The sequence below is a fragment of the Pieris brassicae genome, chromosome 4 (genome assembly GCF_905147105.1).
Source record: "Pieris brassicae chromosome 4, ilPieBrab1.1, whole genome shotgun sequence".
In the NCBI taxonomy this organism is placed as follows: Eukaryota; Metazoa; Arthropoda; class Insecta; order Lepidoptera; family Pieridae; genus Pieris; species Pieris brassicae.
In genome coordinates this window covers 1521053-1541358 of record NC_059668.1, presented here as the reverse complement: position 1 = coordinate 1541358, position 20306 = coordinate 1521053, and the positions used below count along the sequence as shown (strand labels likewise).

Here is a 20306-nt window from a genome sequence, read left to right as displayed (position 1 = left end):
TCTCGCAGGGAAGACCCCCCCCCCCGGGAGTCGACTGCACACTTCGCTGGTTCCCAAAAGAAAGTGTCTTGTGAAACGGACTGTGGAAGACTTCCAATCATCAAGGTGATGATGATGAAATTTTGCATTTATATGGCTCGTAAGGTGTACAAACGAGACAAGAGGGATCAACCCAAGCAATTCTTTAGAACACTCACCATAGACTTTGTAGAAAACGCAAACAGACGCAATGTCTCTGTGTAGAGAGAGAGAGAATCAAGCCAATCAGTAATACGTTGGAGATTGACATTGACGATTGACATCGATAAAAGGAAAAAGCTGGTATTTGGGAGCCCCAGTGTGTTTTGCCACAAACCAGTGGAGATTTATGGACGTTAACCATGAAAACGGTAAACCTATTTTTGTATTATTTTATTATTGAACTAGAAATTTGACTGAAACTTGGATTTAATACAATGGAAGTGAATTGTTAGAAAAGTTTAGGAAACGATTTAGTAAGAAAAAATACTTTTTTTAAATATATATGAAACAAATAATACAATTATTCCATTTTACCTTATTACTATTAAGATTATTACAGATTTTCATTAATTGTAATAGAATTATTACTACGATAACAATCGTTATATATTATTGTTAATAATGGATTCGAATCTCTTCGAATCAATCGTGGTAGGGACAAGAAAAAGATGCAGCGTAACGGAATAATGTGAAGGTAAATTTTTTTACAACGCCGATACAGAAGTTTCACTTCAAAAACACAAGCATTTTAAGTCCTTTTAGGTGGTGTACCATTACATAGTTTTGTCTCTGAATATTGTATATGACATTAAAATAAAACAAATGAACACATTTTTATTTTTATTATAAAACAAGGCACAGAAAATATTTTTATTTCAATTACAAACTTTTTTTTATAGAAGTCTCTTGCTATTCATGGTTCGTTTAAATTTTATAACCCTGTATCAAATAAACTTAAAAATAAATAAAATTAAAGAAAAAAACCATTGAACGATTATTATACATTTCATCAAGATACCTTCTAGCAGAATTTCGTTAACATCTGGATAGCGAATTGGCATAAATTAGGTAAGTATAAAGTGTCTCCATATAAATGAATTGATAAATCACTGGCGGTACAACCTTTTTTAGTTCTAGACCTCAGATTTCTGTATCTCTTCATATGATGATCATTTGCCATCTAATAGGTAGGTCATCAGCCTTCTGAGCCTGACACACGCCGTCGAATGTTTGACATCGCCGCTTTCCTTCGACGCAAGCTAAAGCCACTAGGCCAACACTGCTCTGTCCATATAAAACAGTAAATATAATAACTATTTTCTTATATACACTGGCAAAATGATGTCTTTGGTACTTTACGGCTACAGGGTTCTGAGCCTAGACTTGGCCCGTATACCAATATCTATTACGTTTTTAAACATATACTTTTTTAATATACTTTATTAGTTCGTGTGAGTAACACTTACATCACAGTTTATTTTGGTACTGACTATACATTACTTTGTACTGTAAGAAATTGTCGTCTATCAAAACCCCCGCGACTGGAATTATCGATGAGGTTTTCCTATTTTTAAATTATTTTATTTCTAAATTAACAAATTTATAAATATTTTTAAACAAACAGAAAATATATTTCGCCTTAATTAAAAAAAAAAACACATTTTTCGAACGTCACGATCTTTTTTTGACAGAAAGGGTCCGAACTATAAACAGTATTATAGATTTTATGAATAAGAAAATACCTATGTACATATATTTATAAAAAAATACATTCTTTATGTGACGCCAGGATTTTCTTTATGTAAAAATAGACTTCGACAACTCGGATATTATTACAAAACCTACTTATTAGTAAAACATTATTATATTTTTTTTATAATTATAGGTCTTTCCTCTAACTTTGATTTTCCCTTTCCGCTAATTAAAGATTTAAGTTGGCGCCTGATAGATAGTATCGATGACCAGAACAGAGCTGATGCTTTCAGTATCGCAATGCAGTGATGCTGCCAGCGTTAAAGCTACACGCCACGGGGACCAATCTTTTAAAATTTGTTTTAATTTTCTTTTTATTATAAATATTTTTATTATTACTATGTACGCTAAATTAATTGATTGTCAAGTTTATGTTTTAGTAAATTATTTACCCTATTAGATATTATAGTATACAATAAACGCTGAAGACATCTATAGTAAGGTAGAACAGTCACAATGCCTAGAGCAGAGCATTTAAGAACAGAATTGGAATTTATGATAAATGTTTTTTTTTTTTTAAATCTAGTATCTGTAGAAAATATTTGCATAGAATTAGAAATGTTACAATATTGTTCATATTTCGCTGATTTAGGGCATATAGAATTTTAGTTCCGTTGCGCCAAAAGCTTTATATTATTTTAAACGACTCAAAAACACTAGAGGGTTGTCAATTTGTTTTTTTTTCTTTTTTCGTGTTAACAGTTTACCATCGCAAACTAAAACTTAACTTCTTGACTTGGACACATGTGTCAAACGCAAGATCCCATACTTTGCTGCTAATGCCGAAAGCTGAAAAAAAAAGTGTCTATTAGTTAAGAAACTTAGTGTTTTAAAACGCTTAAACAGTCCTCTGCTATAAAATTACTGCCATTTATTTTGCATAGGAAGCCAACAAAAATAAAATCCTAATCGAATGTTGCTAAGCGCGAAATTCGAAGATGGCTGGTCGTTTGACACTGAACACGAACGAACACTGATTGGTTTGGACAACTAGTATTATATAAATATAAGTGTGTCAACAATGTTCTAATAGGGTTATTGGTCGTAAATATAAATGACATTTACTAATTACCGGGAAGAGTCCAATCCTTTATGTTCTATGATTCTATCATAATGAAATCTAATTATACAAATAAAAAAAAATGTATATTTGATTGTTAAGATTACATATAAAATTAATGCATTTAAATATCCCCATAAATAATAATAAGAAATAATTCTAGTATATTGCAGATTTAATATGTTCAAGAAAGTCTAATGTATATTTGTAATATTGGAACGAAGTTCCTTATCGGCGTTGCCCAAGGGGGCTAGACGGAAAAAATTAAGAGCAAAAGATGAAACGACGCTTTTTGCTATAGTTGTAAGCCGTGCGGCATGGTCGGTCTGTGTGTATCTCACTCTCATAGAAAGCAAACAAATAATACTACCATTGGTGCAGTTTTATATTTAAATAAAAGACAATCCCAAACATATGTTGTCTACTTCAGTTACCACAAGCCAATTATTACTAAAATTGAGCCTACTGATTAAGTTTTAATTACATTACATTTGTTAATAATAACAATTCCTTCACTAATTATTCGTAACGAACTTTGTTCCATTTGACACAAGTTTTTTTTTCACAGAGAAATTGTCTTCAATAATACTTTTCTAACTTAATGACACGAATTTATTCATAGCTCGACGCTTAGAGCAATCGAAAAAAGACTTATTTAACCGTATACTGATTGTGTAAACCAAATATATGTACAGTATAAGACCTTACCTTTATCGTGATTAATAAAGTGATGATTGGAATGATATCTCTTCATTGCGTAAAGATAAGATCCGTCACGAGGTGAGCCGTGGTGCACGTAGTAATGAATCATGTCGTATGTCAAATATCCTAAAACAAAAAAAAATAGTTTTAACCAAGTCAACAGGATTTTGATAGCTTAGTTTGACTTAGGTATACAGTTTTTGCAATGCAATGTTAGCCTAATGGCTTCAGCGTGCAGTCGAACGGTGAAGGAAAATATCGTGAGGAATCTGTCTTGCCTTAGACCCAAAAGTGTCGACAGTGTGTGTCAGTCACAAGTGGCTGATTAGGGAAATAGATACAGAAATCTAAGGCCTACACCTAAAAAGGTTGTAGCACTGATTTAGGTTTTATTCTTTTTCTGAAGGCGTCATAATAAACTGTTTAGGTTATATTATTTTTGTTTTCATTATTGGAATTATTATTTATTTCCAACACACAAATATACAGAATTTACAATATTCTTAACCTACATAGTAATATTTATAATAAATACAAAATTTAAACGAAGTTTAAAAGTTTGTTCCCTGTGGCAGTTTAACTTTAACGCTGGCAGCATTTCCCCGCTGTATTGCAATACTTATACGTTAAGCCAGGAATGCACCAGCTCTGTGGTCACCGGTACTATCTACCAGGCGCCAATTAAAATCTTTATTTAGCGCCTGTGCACTAAAAAATGTGCTTTCATTATTGTATTACATTATAAAAATAATTATTACACATTCATTGCTTTTCATCAAGATTAAAAAATATATATATATATATATTCAAAAAGAGAAAAAAATAATATAACCTAAACATTGTATTACGACGGCTTCAGAAAAATAACAAAACTTTATATTGCGTGCATAACTCGGCCACATAACTCTGTGTTACTTGTTGATTGAAACATATGTCACGAATCGATTTTGTAAATCGAGGTTTATAGTCGTTGTCCCACTGTAACTAAGTTTTAAGCACTCCGAGCTGTTCATTAAATGTTAACTGTTAGTTACAGGCATTTTTATATCGAATACTTTTGAATATAATACAAAATATTTGGTCTATAGTGTCCTGCGACACATAGGCCTCTTGTAACTCTCACTTATTTCTATACCGTGAGTACTACATGGTCCCCGCCGTGGTTTGCATATAATCCCTCCATCGCCTGATCTGTCTCTCTCGTTTTTTCCCATCTTGCGGCTGCCACTCAAAAGAGAATCTTGTCCATTTCTCACGATTTGGTCTTATCAACCTTCGCTGACATTGTATATTAGATATAGCTGTGTGGCACCGTTTCAAAATGTATTATGAGTTTATCTCAATTATAAATAAATAAATGAAGTTCGGCGAATCATAAAAAATAAACTAAAGCAATAGAATGTTACGCTTTTGTTTTTTTTTCCTTATATATTTACTGGAAATACTAGTTTTCCACGGAAAAATGTTAATATAAAAACGGTTCTTTAAATAAAACCTTTGAAACTAGGGTTAAGGTCGGTGGCGAATGTTGTATGGATGTTCAGATATGATATGTTCAAAAGTTTCTTCGCATTTTTTATGAAATTTTCTTATTAACAACATTTTTTATTATGTTTATTTACGTTTAACTAAAGTATGCAGGTACCATTTTGTTCGATAACTTTTTGGCAGCTTCTAGGTAAGGACATGACCCCATTACTATAGAAATTTTGGGGCTTCTGATCAAAATACCGCGACTATTGGTTTTGGCAGTCCTGTCGTGATTTTAACCTGACACTCCCTAAAGACTTATGAAGAGACCGAAACAGGTGGAAATCTGAAGGTGCAAGGTCAGGAATGTACGGCGAATACATTAACACCTTACAGCGAATAGCAATATTTTAAAATGGATCAAATTTCTTATTTAGATTCACTCATCTTGAATCTTCTACGAAAATAAAAGAAAAATCACACATTCTCCTAATTTGAATTTGGAATTATCTTCTTTAAAATTTTAATGATACCAAAACCAGCCAGATACAAATAGCCAAAGAGATTTTATTACAAGTTCATACATACTAAAATGCGAAAATACTTTTTCCCCAACCTAATATTATGTTAAATGAAACAATTTGTTTGGGTAATAACGTTATTTTGATTGAGAACTGATAATAAATGTAAAATTAGAAGCATTTTATGTACATTTCTGTTTTTGACATTCATAAGTGGACATTGTTACCTTTATGAATAATTGATTTTGAATTGTTTTTTTTTGATATATTTATGTTTCTGGAAGAAACTGCGTTTAGCAGCAAGACCGTCCATTTACATCATTAGTTTTCTTGTATTGTGATGTAAATAAAACGTTATTATCACATTATATTTACGTAAATAAAATTATTTAAGTGTGTTTTTATATAAACTGGATAGATATAAACGCGAATTTATTACATTAATGACACCTTTTGAATGCCTTGAGCAAACGTAGAGGAATTAACATAGTCAATTCGCTTCGTTTGTTGTTAACTTTTAAATGTATAGTACAGATACCGGCAAAAATCTTAAACATTTGTCCTTGTGCTGCGCAAACTTCCCCCACTCTCTTATTTAATGCTCAAGAAGTTTGCCGGTATCTGTACACATAAACAAAGACAACATCACACATATATATGCTTACCTATAAGTCCGCCAGTGATTTTTATGACTGGATGTGAGAACAGACACCAGACTGGTACTGAAAGGATGCAGGTGATGACTAGTGCGGGAATCGGTGGGAATACTTGTCTTAAACCATCGAATGGAACCTAAAAATGATATTTATGAATAAATTCCATGTTATCAAACACATAAATTAAGAGAACACCGGTCTCATACCGGTCAATTCAGTCCCTACTTTATGATACCTTCTGTCTAAAGTTATTATGTAATTTGCTAACCTTACAACATCTTATAGTGACTATATTAATATTGGAAAACTTTAATGTTTCTTGATTTTAACACTAAATATTATACTAGTATTCTACATTGCTTCCGTCTGCTTTATGTTCCCTAGAGTTTTGATGATCGGCCCGTCAGTGAGAGAGTGACTAAATTAAGATATTACACTAGTTATTATTCTAAAACTACTGGTTCAAATTTTATCCACACAAAGTTTTAGGGAGTCGTAAATGGCCAGAACTAGAAGTTTTGGAGCTTAAAAGAAATCCTCAAAGCTAAGCTCCCAATTAAGTTAAAGAAAAAGGTAGTGGATTCTTGCCTGTTGCCCTGCCTTACATATGGAGCACAAACTTGGATTTTCAAAAACAAAACAAAAGCCAAAATACGTTCGTGCCAACGTGCGATAGAAAGGAGTATTCTCGGAATAAAATTACGCGACAAACATAGAAGTGAAAATATTCGCAGAAAAACCAATATTATTGATGCTGAGCAATATGCCCTTAAACTTAAATGGAGATGGGCAGGCCACGTAGCCCGTTGTACAGACGACAGATGGTCTAGAATAGTAACAGAATGGACGGGTCCGAAAGGAAACAGAAAGAAAGGAAGACCAATGGAGCGATGGGCCGACGGGATCGAGAGGGTAGCTGGCAGAGATTGGATGACGATGGCGAAAAATAAAGTAGGGTGGAAAAAGTTGGAGGAGGCCTTCTCCCGGACAGGGGCCGCATCTTAGTAAAACTATAATTTTTCTTTTTATTTCAATCAAATGTATGTCAAAGATGTGGAATAAAGGCTTATTATTATTATTATAAATGGCCAGAACTGCTTCAATAAAAGGATTCCACAGATATTATGTGTGGGGCTCTGGGCCATTACGGGGAAGTCAGTAGTAGACGCACACGCAAAAAAATCCACCGAATTCTCCGTTCCGTTCGATGGACGCGCATCGTACACGAGTTGATGATCTAAAGGGATCCCAACATTATTTATGGATTCGATTTTTAAAAATCACAATATTTTTTTAAATTAAAAATATCGCCTATTGTTTTCTGTGAGTACTGCGAGCCCTTTGTATCTATGTCCCTGGTAGTATCTACATATTTTATGATATTCTGTAGAAAATAATTATATTCCTCTTTTGTTTATAACCTCAAATAATACCCTCTAACTAAATAAGAACTGCATTCTTATGTAAAAAAAAACCATAACTATTCGTAATATTGAACTATAGGTAAACATTTTTTTTTCTTGACTTCTAATCAAATGTCATTCATCATCAGTAAAAAAAACAACTAGCAAGAATTACTTTAAATGAAATACTCTATCTTTGTCTTGGGTTCTGTCACCCTACTGAGTTTTATAATGTATATGGTACTTTAAACTTGCCTTATGATGCATTCCATGTATGAGAAAGTGCAGTTGTATCAGCGTAGTAGACGAACCAGGGTCGTAGTGGAAGACCCATCGGTGTAGAGAGTATTCTAAAAGACTCCACATAATAAAACCAAATGCCAGGTGCCACGCGAACTGGCCGGATGTGAGTTTGTCTTGAGTGGCATCTGAAAATTATGAGTATTAATTTACTAATATTTTTTATAACTAAGTTTTATAGTATATATAGTATTTTTTTATTTACGCGCCTTTAGGAGAGAAGAAGTTCCTACCGTTAGTTTATTAATTAACACAAAACAACAAGGAAAAGCTTTTCCTGCAAGCCCTCGGAATGACTACCAGATAAGGAATGAACACAGCCATGCGCGTGGATTTTTCTTTATAGAACAGGAGGCAAACGGGCAGAAGGGTAACTCTCAATGCCAGAGAGTACGAGAGTGCATTGCCGGCCTTTTAAAAATTGGCACGCTCTTTTCATGAAGGACCCTAAGTCGGACTGGTTCGGAAATCCTTTAAGGGGCAGGTGGCACCACATAGTGCTGGTGCGAGGCAAAAACTTCCTTAAAATACATTCAGTTCTGGAACGATGATGTCGAGGTGATACAGGTGGCATTTCGAATTCTGTCTCCATGTCCGTTGGTAAAAAGAGATATAAAAGATATAGTATATATACGAAGACGGCTTGAATTAATGATTTCTCAATCTTAGAAAGATTCAGATCAGAAAATTGTAATTAACATACAATTACTCTTGTTTTCTGTTTTCAGATGACAAAAACTTTTGTTCACGCTGTTTCAGAGCAGGTGTAGTAACGTTGTACAATTTTCAGGAAACTTTTTCTTTTTCAATTTTCAGGACTGATTTCATTTCTTTGATAAAGGAATATTCTGGAGTGAATTTTCTAGGTGTAAGACAAGGTCAGATGACACGCTAAATAGAGTGTAGATTGGAACCTTCTCGAAGTCAAATTGAACATTTTAGAACGCCGTAGAACAAGGACGGAACCGAAACGCAACTAGTTAATACAGTTTCAACTCCATTCGCGATTGCGTTGCGATGCGATTCCAAGAAATTTCAATGAAGAGATCAAATTGCGAATATTGTATCGAGTGATCTGATTACTAATTTGTCTGTTGTCCGTATTATGACGCGTTTAAATTGACGATGTTTTATATCCGAACCCTAGCTCGTACTATCATACGCATTCATATATTTCACATATTCTGACCTCGACGCTATATTTGGCAAATAGCATTCATTGTTCTTTGCTTATCGTGTTAGTTAAGATCGCTGGAATCACAATGGTCCAAAATTACCGAAATACGACACGAGGTATCTAAATTAAAACTCAACAGAATCTTAGACATGTATTCTGGAATAATTAAAAAAATAGATGTAATCCAGTTCTACGCTTGGCTTGGCTACATACGATTCACTTTAAAAAGTTCTAATCTAAATTTGGTGAATATCTGCTAACTTCCTCGTACAAAAGACTTGAGTTATACTTCTCTTAAAAATACTAACATAACATAAATTTATTATTCGTTACAAAATACTTGTACAAATGCTACACCTAGCATCACCGAAACCATATCAAATACTAACCTTTCCAAACAACGTTTTCAGTATACTGTGTAAATATAAGGTACAGAATTATTGGTACCCAGAAGACTGGTACTAGATACCAGGGTGTGTACGTCAGGCTCTCCAGGAGAGGGGAAGAGAACAGCCTGCACTGCTTATACACGGCACTGTTAACCCACTCTTCATAGTGTGAAGAAATCTTATGGAGCTGGCATAGGAGTGGCTTCGACCAATCAAGTCTGCTCTGAAAAAATGCGTTCAATTAACTAAATAAACTGATATTTATTCATTGGTATTTTAAAAGAGTTTATCGCGAGCAACAATCAGTGTTTGTTTATTGATTTAATTTTCTAAGTACTATTTTTATTAAACCATAATCTAAAGGACATCTTAATCGCTAAGGCTATAAATAAACTATTATTTACATAACTGGACTAACTACTTATGTTTAACTACTATTGTAGAATGATTGCATACTTTTATGAATAATAATATATTTATTGAAATATTTTTATTAAATTATCACTACTTTGTATGGATACAAAGGAGGAGTGAATCCTCAGACGCATAGACACATCGAGTCGAAGAGAGATGCGGCGCAAGCGTACATTGCGCGTAACGGGACAATGAGCGTAACGGGACAGTGAGTCATGATTTTTCATTTTCATATGATTCATTACGTTGTCATGTCAAAAACCTTTTTCTATTCCTTAAACTTTACTAAGTACATATTTAAATCATAGTTTAATACACTTCACAAATAGGTCGCTCTCAGGCTAAGAGTTGAGAAAACAATTGGGCTGCAAGAGTCAGCAAATGGTTCCCTGAGTTCCTTGACGCTGGTCGAATGGTGTTTGTCGAATACACAGCAAAAAGGTTATGTTTTCGGCAGCGGTGATAATTGTCCGAAACGTGCAGTCTCATAATCTCTTCCAGCAAGTATGCGCTTTCCGTATCGTTATCAACAATGCTTAAACCAAATTTCATCAAAGCTAAATCCCCACGAAATTCTAGTCAGTCATACTCTAAAATCATTGCTTCGAAGAAACATAGTCAGCGAGACATGTGAAATAAGTCATTTGTATTTAAAGTTAGAGCACAGATTTGTATGATTCAGTTTCTAGCCAAAGTGCATCCATATTAAAAATTCACAAGTTCTTGACTTGTGTGAAACAACAGTTGTATAATTAAGAAGGGAAAGCAATGTAAGTAAAATCGATACCTTCAGCATTTAGTAGGTGAAGGCAACGGTTTAAAAAATGATATCCCGTTCCAGCTATGTCCATACTAATATTACAAAGTAATATTAGTCAGGTTGTAGGTGGATGTAATGAACCAATTTATAGTGATTTTACCAATAGATAGCTACGTTATTTTGTGCGTCATATGCAATACATTGACCGAAAAATGATAATATGTTTTCGTGGTAATCCGATAACGGTTGAACGGCGTTGCGTACGCTGCCTTAATGATGATGAATAAATTATTAAATTCTAGAGGAAAGGTGTAAGCTTTATTACGTGATAGCATATGCCAACTTTTATAGTATATAAAAACTTATATAATATATATTTTTTATTTTATTTTACCGTGGGCAAACGGGCTTGAGGCCGCCGCCCGTGGACACTTTCAATGCCTCGCGAGGACTCGCGATTATGTTGCCGGCCTTTTAAAATTGGTACGCTCTTTTTTTGAAGTACCCTCAGTCAAATTGGTCCGGAAATAGAAATATATGTGTCGGTTTTCACCAACATCTGTAATGATTCATGAAAAAGGTATATGTACAATTATTCAAGGTTTACGAGTCACGGTTGGCTGTACGAAGCCAGAGCCGGCCGCAGCCGGTCGCTACTGATAAGCGTATATTTTTTATAACACCTATATCTTCACAAATACATTGACGTTATTTAAAAATATAACACACAATGCGTAAAAAAGAGACCCCAGGACAGAAAAACATGAAAAATGTTGAGGAAAACTGCTGCATATTACGAAAAATGAGGAAATCTTTTATCAATTTAGTGTCAGATAACTCACACGAACCGTAGAACGAAGCATAATACGTGATGTTGATAAGATATTTCGGGGAATAAAATATTACAAGTGTAATCATGGAACTGATAAGACTGATAATAATTTGAATTAAATTTATGCTATATTTTCCTCCCAATAGGTGGACAGGTCAGTGGAGGGAAGGCTTCGGATGTAGAGCGCGCTCCGGGTACTAAAAATCTAGTGTCCAGCAGTCAACGGCAAAGAATGATATGAGTCATAAATTAGGGTTTGTAGAGCAAGACGATTGTTATACACCATAAATAATTTTATCAGATATAAAATATACTCGTTGTGGTATAACTGATGTTTACTTTTGTTTTATTTTATTTAAGAATTATCTTACTTTAAACCCGAGCGATAAAATAAGTTTAATCGAACACAATTTTTTTTCTATTTTTCCGTACGCATGTCTCCTAAACCTGTGAACTGATTTCAGTCTTCCAGAAATTTAGAATAATTTGAAAATATTTCAAGTATAATTCATAAATATTATGCCATTAACCACTAGGTTAATCTTGAATCGGAGAGAAAGAACGTAACTAAAAAGCCGTCTACCAAAAAATATATTTAATTTCATAAAACGTTTTACTTCCAGAAACAAAACACAGTTATTTAACTGTATTTTTCTCCTGTTTTATGTAATTGTGATGGAAATAAATTGTTGTTATTATGTTTGGTACAAATACCGGCAAACTTCTTGAGCATTAAACAAGGGAGTGGGGGAAAGTTTGCGCATCGTACACAGCGCGGGAAGCAAACGTCAACTGATCTACCAATCACGCGATCGACACGTCACTCTCCCGCCGCCGCACCCCCTCCCAAACCCCTCCTAGTGATACCTAATAATCGCTACTGCACAGGCAAGGACATTTGTTCAAGATGTTTGCCGGTATCTATAGCTGTTTACTTTAGCTCAGGATGCTAAGTCAAGTGAACAAATTATTTAATGTAAATAAAAATGCTTAAAAATAATATAAAACCTCTGGTATCCTTTATTAGATAGAATTATATTTTAATTTCTCTTTTATATTAAACATACTATAATGATCAATGTATCTGAATTTTTTTGATTTAAGTTTTTTTTTGTATAAGTAGTTAATAATTGTTAACTCTGTATTATGTAATTGTTTAGATATTGTATCATAAGTAGCTGTAGCAATACTGATAAGCAAATAAATAGTTTTAAATAAACAGAATATATATATATGTATTTTCTGGGTCTGTTGTGAAAATTTACGCGATATTCTTGCCGTATTTTATTGGTTTAAATACTAAAACTAACATTATTGTATAATTTTTATTACTGATACTACAGAACTTGACGATTTTTTTTCGTCGAAGCAGCCTCGAAATCAATACTGATATACTGATAAGTATCACAACTATTATCACTACTATCAGTTATGGCCTAAAAAAATTTAATGTGTTTGAAATGTAAATACTTTAATCCCGATTACATGGAATTCGACAGTCATTTAATATTTCTGTGTTAGCGTATATATATAAAGAAGGCCGACAACGCGTTCACAAGGCTTCTGTGCGTGTCGATATTAGGGAATGCAATCCCGAGATCCCGTGTAATTTTTCGGGATCAATCCTGAAGCATAATATGACGAGATCCCGTTCGAGATTGACGGGATTGGGCTGCAATGGTCAGCGATTCTACACACATCCGCTCGGGACGCTTCACGCGACATTGCACATTACATCAATGTCCATTGCAATGCACCCTGCACATTGATGCTGGTTAGCAGATAGCACTCTTAATACACTTTAGAAGAAACTCTCGTTTAGAAGTTACTTTCAAAATCACCCGAATATCAATCACATCTTAATCTCCTTGAGCTATACCTACTTTTGTTTTGATTATGTTCATGTAACTAAAATTTTTAGTTGTTTAGTTAGTAAATATTAAAGGATAAAGGCTTTTGTTTTCTTTCAAATAATATTTTATTTTAATTAACTTCATTATCACAAACATGCAGTTATCATCGTATTCAGTCATGTGAATTATTTTTTAAACTATACGAGATCCCGAAAGTTTCTCGGGATCTCGAATTCACGATCTCGCGTCGGGATTGCATTCCCTAGTCGATATGCAGTTATATCAGATGAGCCTCCTGCCCATTTCTTAAAAAAAAGTCTTATATGTGGTTAACAATTGTCAACTGGGGTGATAATGTTAAAATGAAAATACGGCGTTTGACACTTCATTTTAGAACACAGTTTCATCATCAGGCGTTGAGGTAGAATAGGAAATTCCATTCGTATAACCTCAATGTCCTGTGTTCCATAACTAAGCGTTTTCAGGCAGTGATTGCCGGGCAGCACCACACACATGTGTGACATGATCAGACCTTTCTTCAAGAAAAGCGCGTTCCAATTCTTAGAAAGCCGGCAATATCACTTAACATCAAAATAAGACCGCTTGTCCGTACAAAATCAAACTTACGGTTACGTATTTCGCTTTATCTTGGCCTGACGTATTATTAATACAAGTAATACGACTTGCGACGTCGACTAGTATACGACCAACAAACGAGTCGATAAAAGACTGTAAAGACTTCATTAAACATATACGCATCGTAGCATTCATGTGGTATATAACACAATATAAGTCAAGGGTATGTATTGGGTAATTATTTATTTACAGCCCAAACGTGACCAAATTTCAACAAAAAATATTGTAAAAGTATTATATAATTTAGCCAACTTTATATTCACAGAAAACCTTTTGCTCTAAGTATGCCCTTAAATGATAATATAATCCCCCTATACGCTTCAAAAATAGGTCGGCGAAAAGTCGAGTAAACTATAGGAATGGGAGGGAGCTTGTTGAAGATGGACAGTGCGAACTGTCAAATCCCCAACGGAATTATTAAACACATATAGCAATCGATTTTTTGGGTAATGTGTCCCGCCATTGCCATTTAAGCTTGTAAGCTCTTAAGGAAAGGTGTTGGATGCAAAGCGCAGAGAACCGGTCCTACTGGAAACTAAGAGGAGAGGTCTCTGTCAGCAGTGAACGTCAACGGGCTGAAACGAACGAACACAAAGAAAAGACTGCTAGAATTCATATGTTCGTCTAATAAAAACTCATTAGTCAATATCTTTGAAGAAAATACTTCTATTTATCAAGAATCTGGTCATGTACTATTTTTTATAACGCCAACTGTTTATCTGGTGTATCTCGAATATATTGCAGAGGTGTAAATAAATAGGCAACGGCTGTGGTGTAAGATTTTTCATACGTACTATGCTGCGACGGTTCCTTGCTACATTAATGACATTTACAACAAATATCCTTGTCAATGTCATTAGAGCAATAAAACAATGAAATACATTATTACCAAATCATTCATAACACCGATTTTTATGTTAGTCAGTATCTCTTACTAATTACGATTCGACCACACCTGTTCGTAGCACGCGGAGGTTTTCCATAATGTTCGAACAGTGATTAAAAATCAATGACTATAAATTAAATGTATTGTCTGCCTTACCTCACCCGTAAATTAATGTTTCCATGCTAATGGCCTAGACAAGCATTTATAATATTATAATAATTCAACAAAAACTCAGAATTCGGGCGTTCGAATTTGGCCGTGCACAAATTTACTCGTACTGTGAAGAAAAACATCGTTTATAAACCACAGATCAAAAAGTAGGTACAGAAATCTGAGGAAACTAAAGATTTTTTTTTAATTGGCACATATATACAATTATATTAATAACAAGGTAAGCCAGAACCTTTTCATTATTTTTTATAGCTAGGTAGAGACCTAGTCTAGCCGTAAACACAACTGTTTAATTACTCTGTTTAACCTATTTATAAACAAGCAGTTATGTATGTATATGCTTACGTGAATTAATGGAATATAATATTTGAGTATGAGGATACATCTAACTACATTGTTTTGGAAACTAAATATAGAGGTGGACAAATTAGTGTACTCCAAATAAGGGATCAAATCAAGCTTCATTAGATTCAATAGTTTTCGTGAAATCCAGGCATTTCCGGAGACGACTTGAATAATAGGTAAATAATGTTGAGAGGTATTTAAAGTAGTTTACTTTAAACAACACACAATTTGTTGTCTTTGTTGATTTGTGTTTACGCTGTGGTTAAAGATTCTGTACTTCTAAATATTAACTGTTCAGCAAATGTAAATGGGGATTTATTACATTATTTTGAATACTCAACGGAGTTTACAGCAGTATTGGTGTGTGAGCCGGTGTTGTATGTATATTGTTACGAAGACGGGTCGACTGCAATGTTTCTAGATTTTTCCACTAGTTAGAGAACTTTTCAGCAGGCTGTAATATGATTTCTGATCGTTTCAGGAGAGGATCAATCACATATTAGAAAATTGTTATTTCCATAATGTTACCTTAGTTTTCAGGAAGCTGAAACCTTTTTTCAGTCGGTTTCAGAACATGTGTATTAGAGTGGTGCAGTTTTCAGGAGACCCGTTTTCAGGCGTTTTCAGGCCTAGGTATACCCCTTTGATGAAGAAATATTCTAGACCAAACTTTCTACGTGTGAGACAAGGACGAAATGATACGAGAGAGAGAGAAAGAAGATCAGAACTTTCTCGAAACTAGACTGAGCACTCTAGAACGTCGTACGACAAGGACGGAGCAACGTGCAAAAGAGACAAAGAGTGCGGACGTTCTAGAATTCTGCAATCGCTACTCAGTAGCAAGCCCGCCTAAAGAGTTCTCGAATATTGTTTAGAATTATTCCCAGGGATATATAAGCGAGCCGAAACGCGACTAGTAACCTTTAGTTTTGAATGCGATAACAAGGGAGAAACACCGAAGCGATAAAGTGCGAATAAAGTGAATACAAGTGATAAAGTACTGTGTGAAGTGTGCATAAGTGTTTGTTTTTGTGTTCTATAAGTGCATTTCTGCAATTAATTTGTGCCCATAAATTCCTCATTGATTTTTCAAGAAATAAACCCTTGAATAAATCCACGGCATTTTCTATCCGATCCCCTAGCTCGTAACAAATCGTAATAAAATGAATTAATTTACCGGTATGGAAGAATCCAAGAAGAAAAATTGATACATGCATGGATAGCGTTAAGCCATAATTTTAAAACGCGTATAAAAATTTATATATTAAGTCAATATTAAATAATTAAAGGAATCTGTTAAATGTCACACATAAATATTTAATATTAAATTACAAAATTGCTATGAGTATATTGAAAGCTAAGTAATAATGAGCTTTTGGTAAATTATTAATAACCTAGGTGTTTCACGTATATAGGAGAATTTTGGCATTTTTTTTAATATAGTGAGTTTTTTTTTCATCAATATGTAAAAACTCCTTGGGCGAATCTGTTAAATGTCACACATTAATAATTCATATTAAATTACAAAATTGCTACGACTATTTTGAATTCTAAGACATACGGTAAGGTAAGGTAAAATATTAATAACGTTTAATGTTTACGTATATAGGAAAATTCTGGCAATTTTTAAAAATAATCTAAGAATTTTTTTTTTTTTAATAAATATGTAAAAACTCCCTGGCCGACTGAAATTACTTCGTATCAAATGAAATCGTTTCCACAGTTATACCCCGTAACTTGGAATAGGGAATACGATTCCAATATAGATACTGAGTATTCGTAAATAATCATTTCGTGTTAAGACGCTACGAATTTTAAAATAACTACAACGAAATTTTGTTTCGCTTGGCAATGTCAAAATTGATGGAATCACTACTAAGTCTATCATTCAAATTCGGTATATGGTGTTCAGAGTTGGTTATACAGTTAACACTTCAAGCGATTACAACATATTTAATAATCTCTGATAGAAATAAATATTCATCCGAAAGTTAGGAGTCAAATCAAAATTAATTTCTGTAACTATATATATTTATAAGCGTCATTATTTAAAACAAAGTGAAAGTTACAAATTAAGATACAAGTTTCCTAATTAAGGGTTTAAAGTGAGAAGAACTGGTAAGACATTCTCTGCCATTATTTTGAATACCTAAGACCGTGAGACTATAGTAAATTGTTTTTTTCGTAATGAGCGTATTGAATTTTTACATACTCGGGGAGTCATCGCTAAGTCACGTTTTTGAATATCACCCTAATATATGACAATGTCTGTTTTTCTTTACGGCTGTTTATACGTCTACGTCTGAAATGAATTTTTTATTGAGTATATTATGAGTAAAATTGATTTGTAGGAACCGATTTAGGTCAAGGACTTTTCATCATTAAAGGAGATATTAGATGTTCATTGTATATTGGATACTACTATTATAGCTTATAAGTTATCTATATATAAAAGAAAGTCGTGTTAGTTACACTATTTATAAGGTAAGAACGACTGAACGGATTTGGCTGAAAATTGGTGAGGAGGTAGAATCGCTCAGAACTTTTGGGATTGGGGGATTTCCGTGGCATCTAACATCAAAATTTATCAGTCAAAATATCAGTTTGTTAAAAATGGTGTCACTAAACGCCACTGAAACCGAATAACAAAACATAACTGACAACTAAACGTAATGTTATCTATGGTAAAGTATTATTGAAAATTTGACACTTTGAAGTTTTGAAGATTGTGTTTATTTTGTTTTTTATTGGTGTATGCCACGACCAAGACCATCAAATCTTTCCCGACAAAGCTTTAATGCAATAAATGCGTGGACCGCTTTCGATGAGTGTTTTTTTTTTTTTTTTTTTTATAAAATAGGGGGCAAACGGGCAGGAGGCTCACCTGATGTTAAGTGATACCGCCGCCCATGGACACTCTCAATGCCAGAGGGCTCGCGAGTGCGTTGCCGGCCTTTTAAGAATTTGTACGCTCTTTTCTTGAAGGACCCTAAGTCGAATTGGTTCGGAAATACTTCAGTGTGCAGCTGGTTCCACATAGAAAAATGGATTAAATTAATTAATAATTATTAATTAATTAAGTGGATTCGAGAATAGTTCAGATTATTTACAATTAGATGTTTTGTTTTTTTTTAAGTTTCAAATGTTGTATTTAAGATTTTTATACAGGACGTCTGTCAGGTCTGCTAGGTAAGAATATATTTTGCTTATCACAAAATGAAGATTGTTAAAAAAGAAATACTTCATCGGAATATTTTCTATTACATTACATTGCGTTTTACTGTAGTTACTTATAAATATCGCAAGTATCAAAAACATATTCGAGCGAGTATGTTTTATGTTTTGATTTATCATTATGGAACATAGGATCCCCCAGGTGGGACATAGGACATCCAGCGTAGACTAAACTTCACGTAAACAAGCCTGACCGGTTTTCGGCAATTTAATTAAACGCCATTTTGTCCTTCTTCAGATTCCTTCAATTCTGCAAAGATGCTTCGTTGCCAGGTCTGTTCCGGGCGGCCACGTGTCCTTTTGCCTTAAGCATTCAAGTCGACAGCTGTCTTGGCAATGTCACTTTATATAGTTTTGAATTATCACCTCATTTTATAGCTGATAGAGGTTCTCACGGGCCAGAATATGCCGAGTATTTGACGAATGCAGCGACGAAGACCTGGAGTTGTTGCGTGGCTCTGTGTAACTTTCCACCATACGGTAACACGGTCTTTATGAAAGACTTTGACTTGACTCGTCGTGTTAATTTGCGTGGTTGCCAAACTTGCCTCAGATGTACAAACGTTCTTCTGGCTTTTGTGATTCTCGAAGTGATGTCCACTTCGGTTCCTCCAGTTTAGGTACGCTGCCCAAACATGAATATGTGATTGTGCTGGTCCGCACCGTGTCTTCAGTATTGTTTGTAATAACTTTAAATACGTGAGTTTTGCACCGTAACAAATTATAACAAGTTATATTTTTTATTTTCCCATAAAATTAACAATAATGATATTAAAAGGTGACATTTAAAACTCATAATCGCTGTTGATAATTAGAAAACTAGCAACATTATTTATGATACATACAACTATATAGTTAAAGTTATCGTAAAAAAATGTAGATAGGTATATTTTATGTTTTTATCTTCAAAATCCAAGGCATATTATTTCGCAAGATATATAGCAACATATAGAAAAAATATCCTTATTTTTCAAAAGAAAAATGCTTTACCTCCAACTCCTCCAGGAACTTAATTTCCTCCGAACATCGCGCGCTTTCGTCTTGTGTAATAATCCTACCGTTTTCACTGACACTTCCAGTTATGTTTTTATCTATTTTAAAATCATTTAACATATGATACGCACTCGTGCTGTGACCGTATGCCTTCATAACACTTTCTATAGGCTTTCCTTTAAACTTTTCCAACGTGTTCACACCACCGGGGTGGTCGCGTAAAAACTTGTTTATGTCGTAATTTTCACCGCCATAAAGTACGCTGAACGCCATGCTTCTAGGAGCGCCATGCGACGACTGAATCACTGAACTCAAAGACAACTTATCTATTAACTTTTGATATCGCTACTTGGAAAAATTATTCACCTGATGACTGTTATTTCCGAAGGATAGGCCACTGAAAAGGTCTTATGTCATATTTAATGTTGAATATAATTTTGAATTGTTTTGTATTTTAATCTACTTAAAAGCTAAAACTTATATCCAGATGATTATTTTATATCAATTATAATCCATTTTAGGATAAAGTTAATATAGCAAAAAACAATAATTAACCTTAAAAAAGAATAACTAAAATATATTATTAACAGGAATCCCTGTAGGCAAGGTTTCAGGGATACTGGCAGCGTTCCCCCTCTGAATAGCTAAAGTACAGTCGACAGCGGCGGCCGCAGGGGGTGGCGAACAGGGCAAAAGCCCGGGGCCTCGCTCTTGTGCACCAACTCAAGCAA

The 20306-nt window shown here is 34.0% G+C and overlaps 1 protein-coding gene across 1 annotated transcript; it reads right to left on the bottom strand.

The window, feature by feature from the left end:
* Nucleotides 1-894: 894 nt before the first annotated feature.
* LOC123708894 (dihydroceramide fatty acyl 2-hydroxylase FAH2) lies at nucleotides 895-19861 on the bottom strand. The gene is made up of 6 exons (XM_045659892.1): nucleotides 19573-19861; nucleotides 9452-9674; nucleotides 7841-8013; nucleotides 6192-6318; nucleotides 3542-3661; nucleotides 895-2562 (listed from the first exon to the last, which is right to left on the bottom strand). Exons 1-6 carry the CDS (start codon nucleotides 19846-19848, stop codon nucleotides 2477-2479), a joined length of 1005 nt encoding a protein of 334 aa, XP_045515848.1. The 5' UTR covers nucleotides 19849-19861; the 3' UTR covers nucleotides 895-2476.
* Nucleotides 19862-20306: the final 445 nt, after the last annotated feature.

What these genes read in the sequence shown, in the direction of transcription:
- LOC123708894 (XM_045659892.1), bottom strand. Translation starts at nt 19,848, where the DNA reads ATGGCGTTCAGCGTACTTTATGGCGGTGAAAATTACGACATAAACAAG. An exon ending in TGAAAACGTTGTTTGGAAAG is followed by an intron (nt 8,014 to 9,451) that starts GTTAGTATTTGA and finishes CATAATTTTCAG; the next exon opens with ATGCCACTCAAGACAAACTC. An exon ending in TACATGGAATGCATCATAAG is followed by an intron (nt 6,319 to 7,840) that starts GCAAGTTTAAAG and finishes TATCATTTTTAG; the next exon opens with GTTCCATTCGATGGTTTAAG.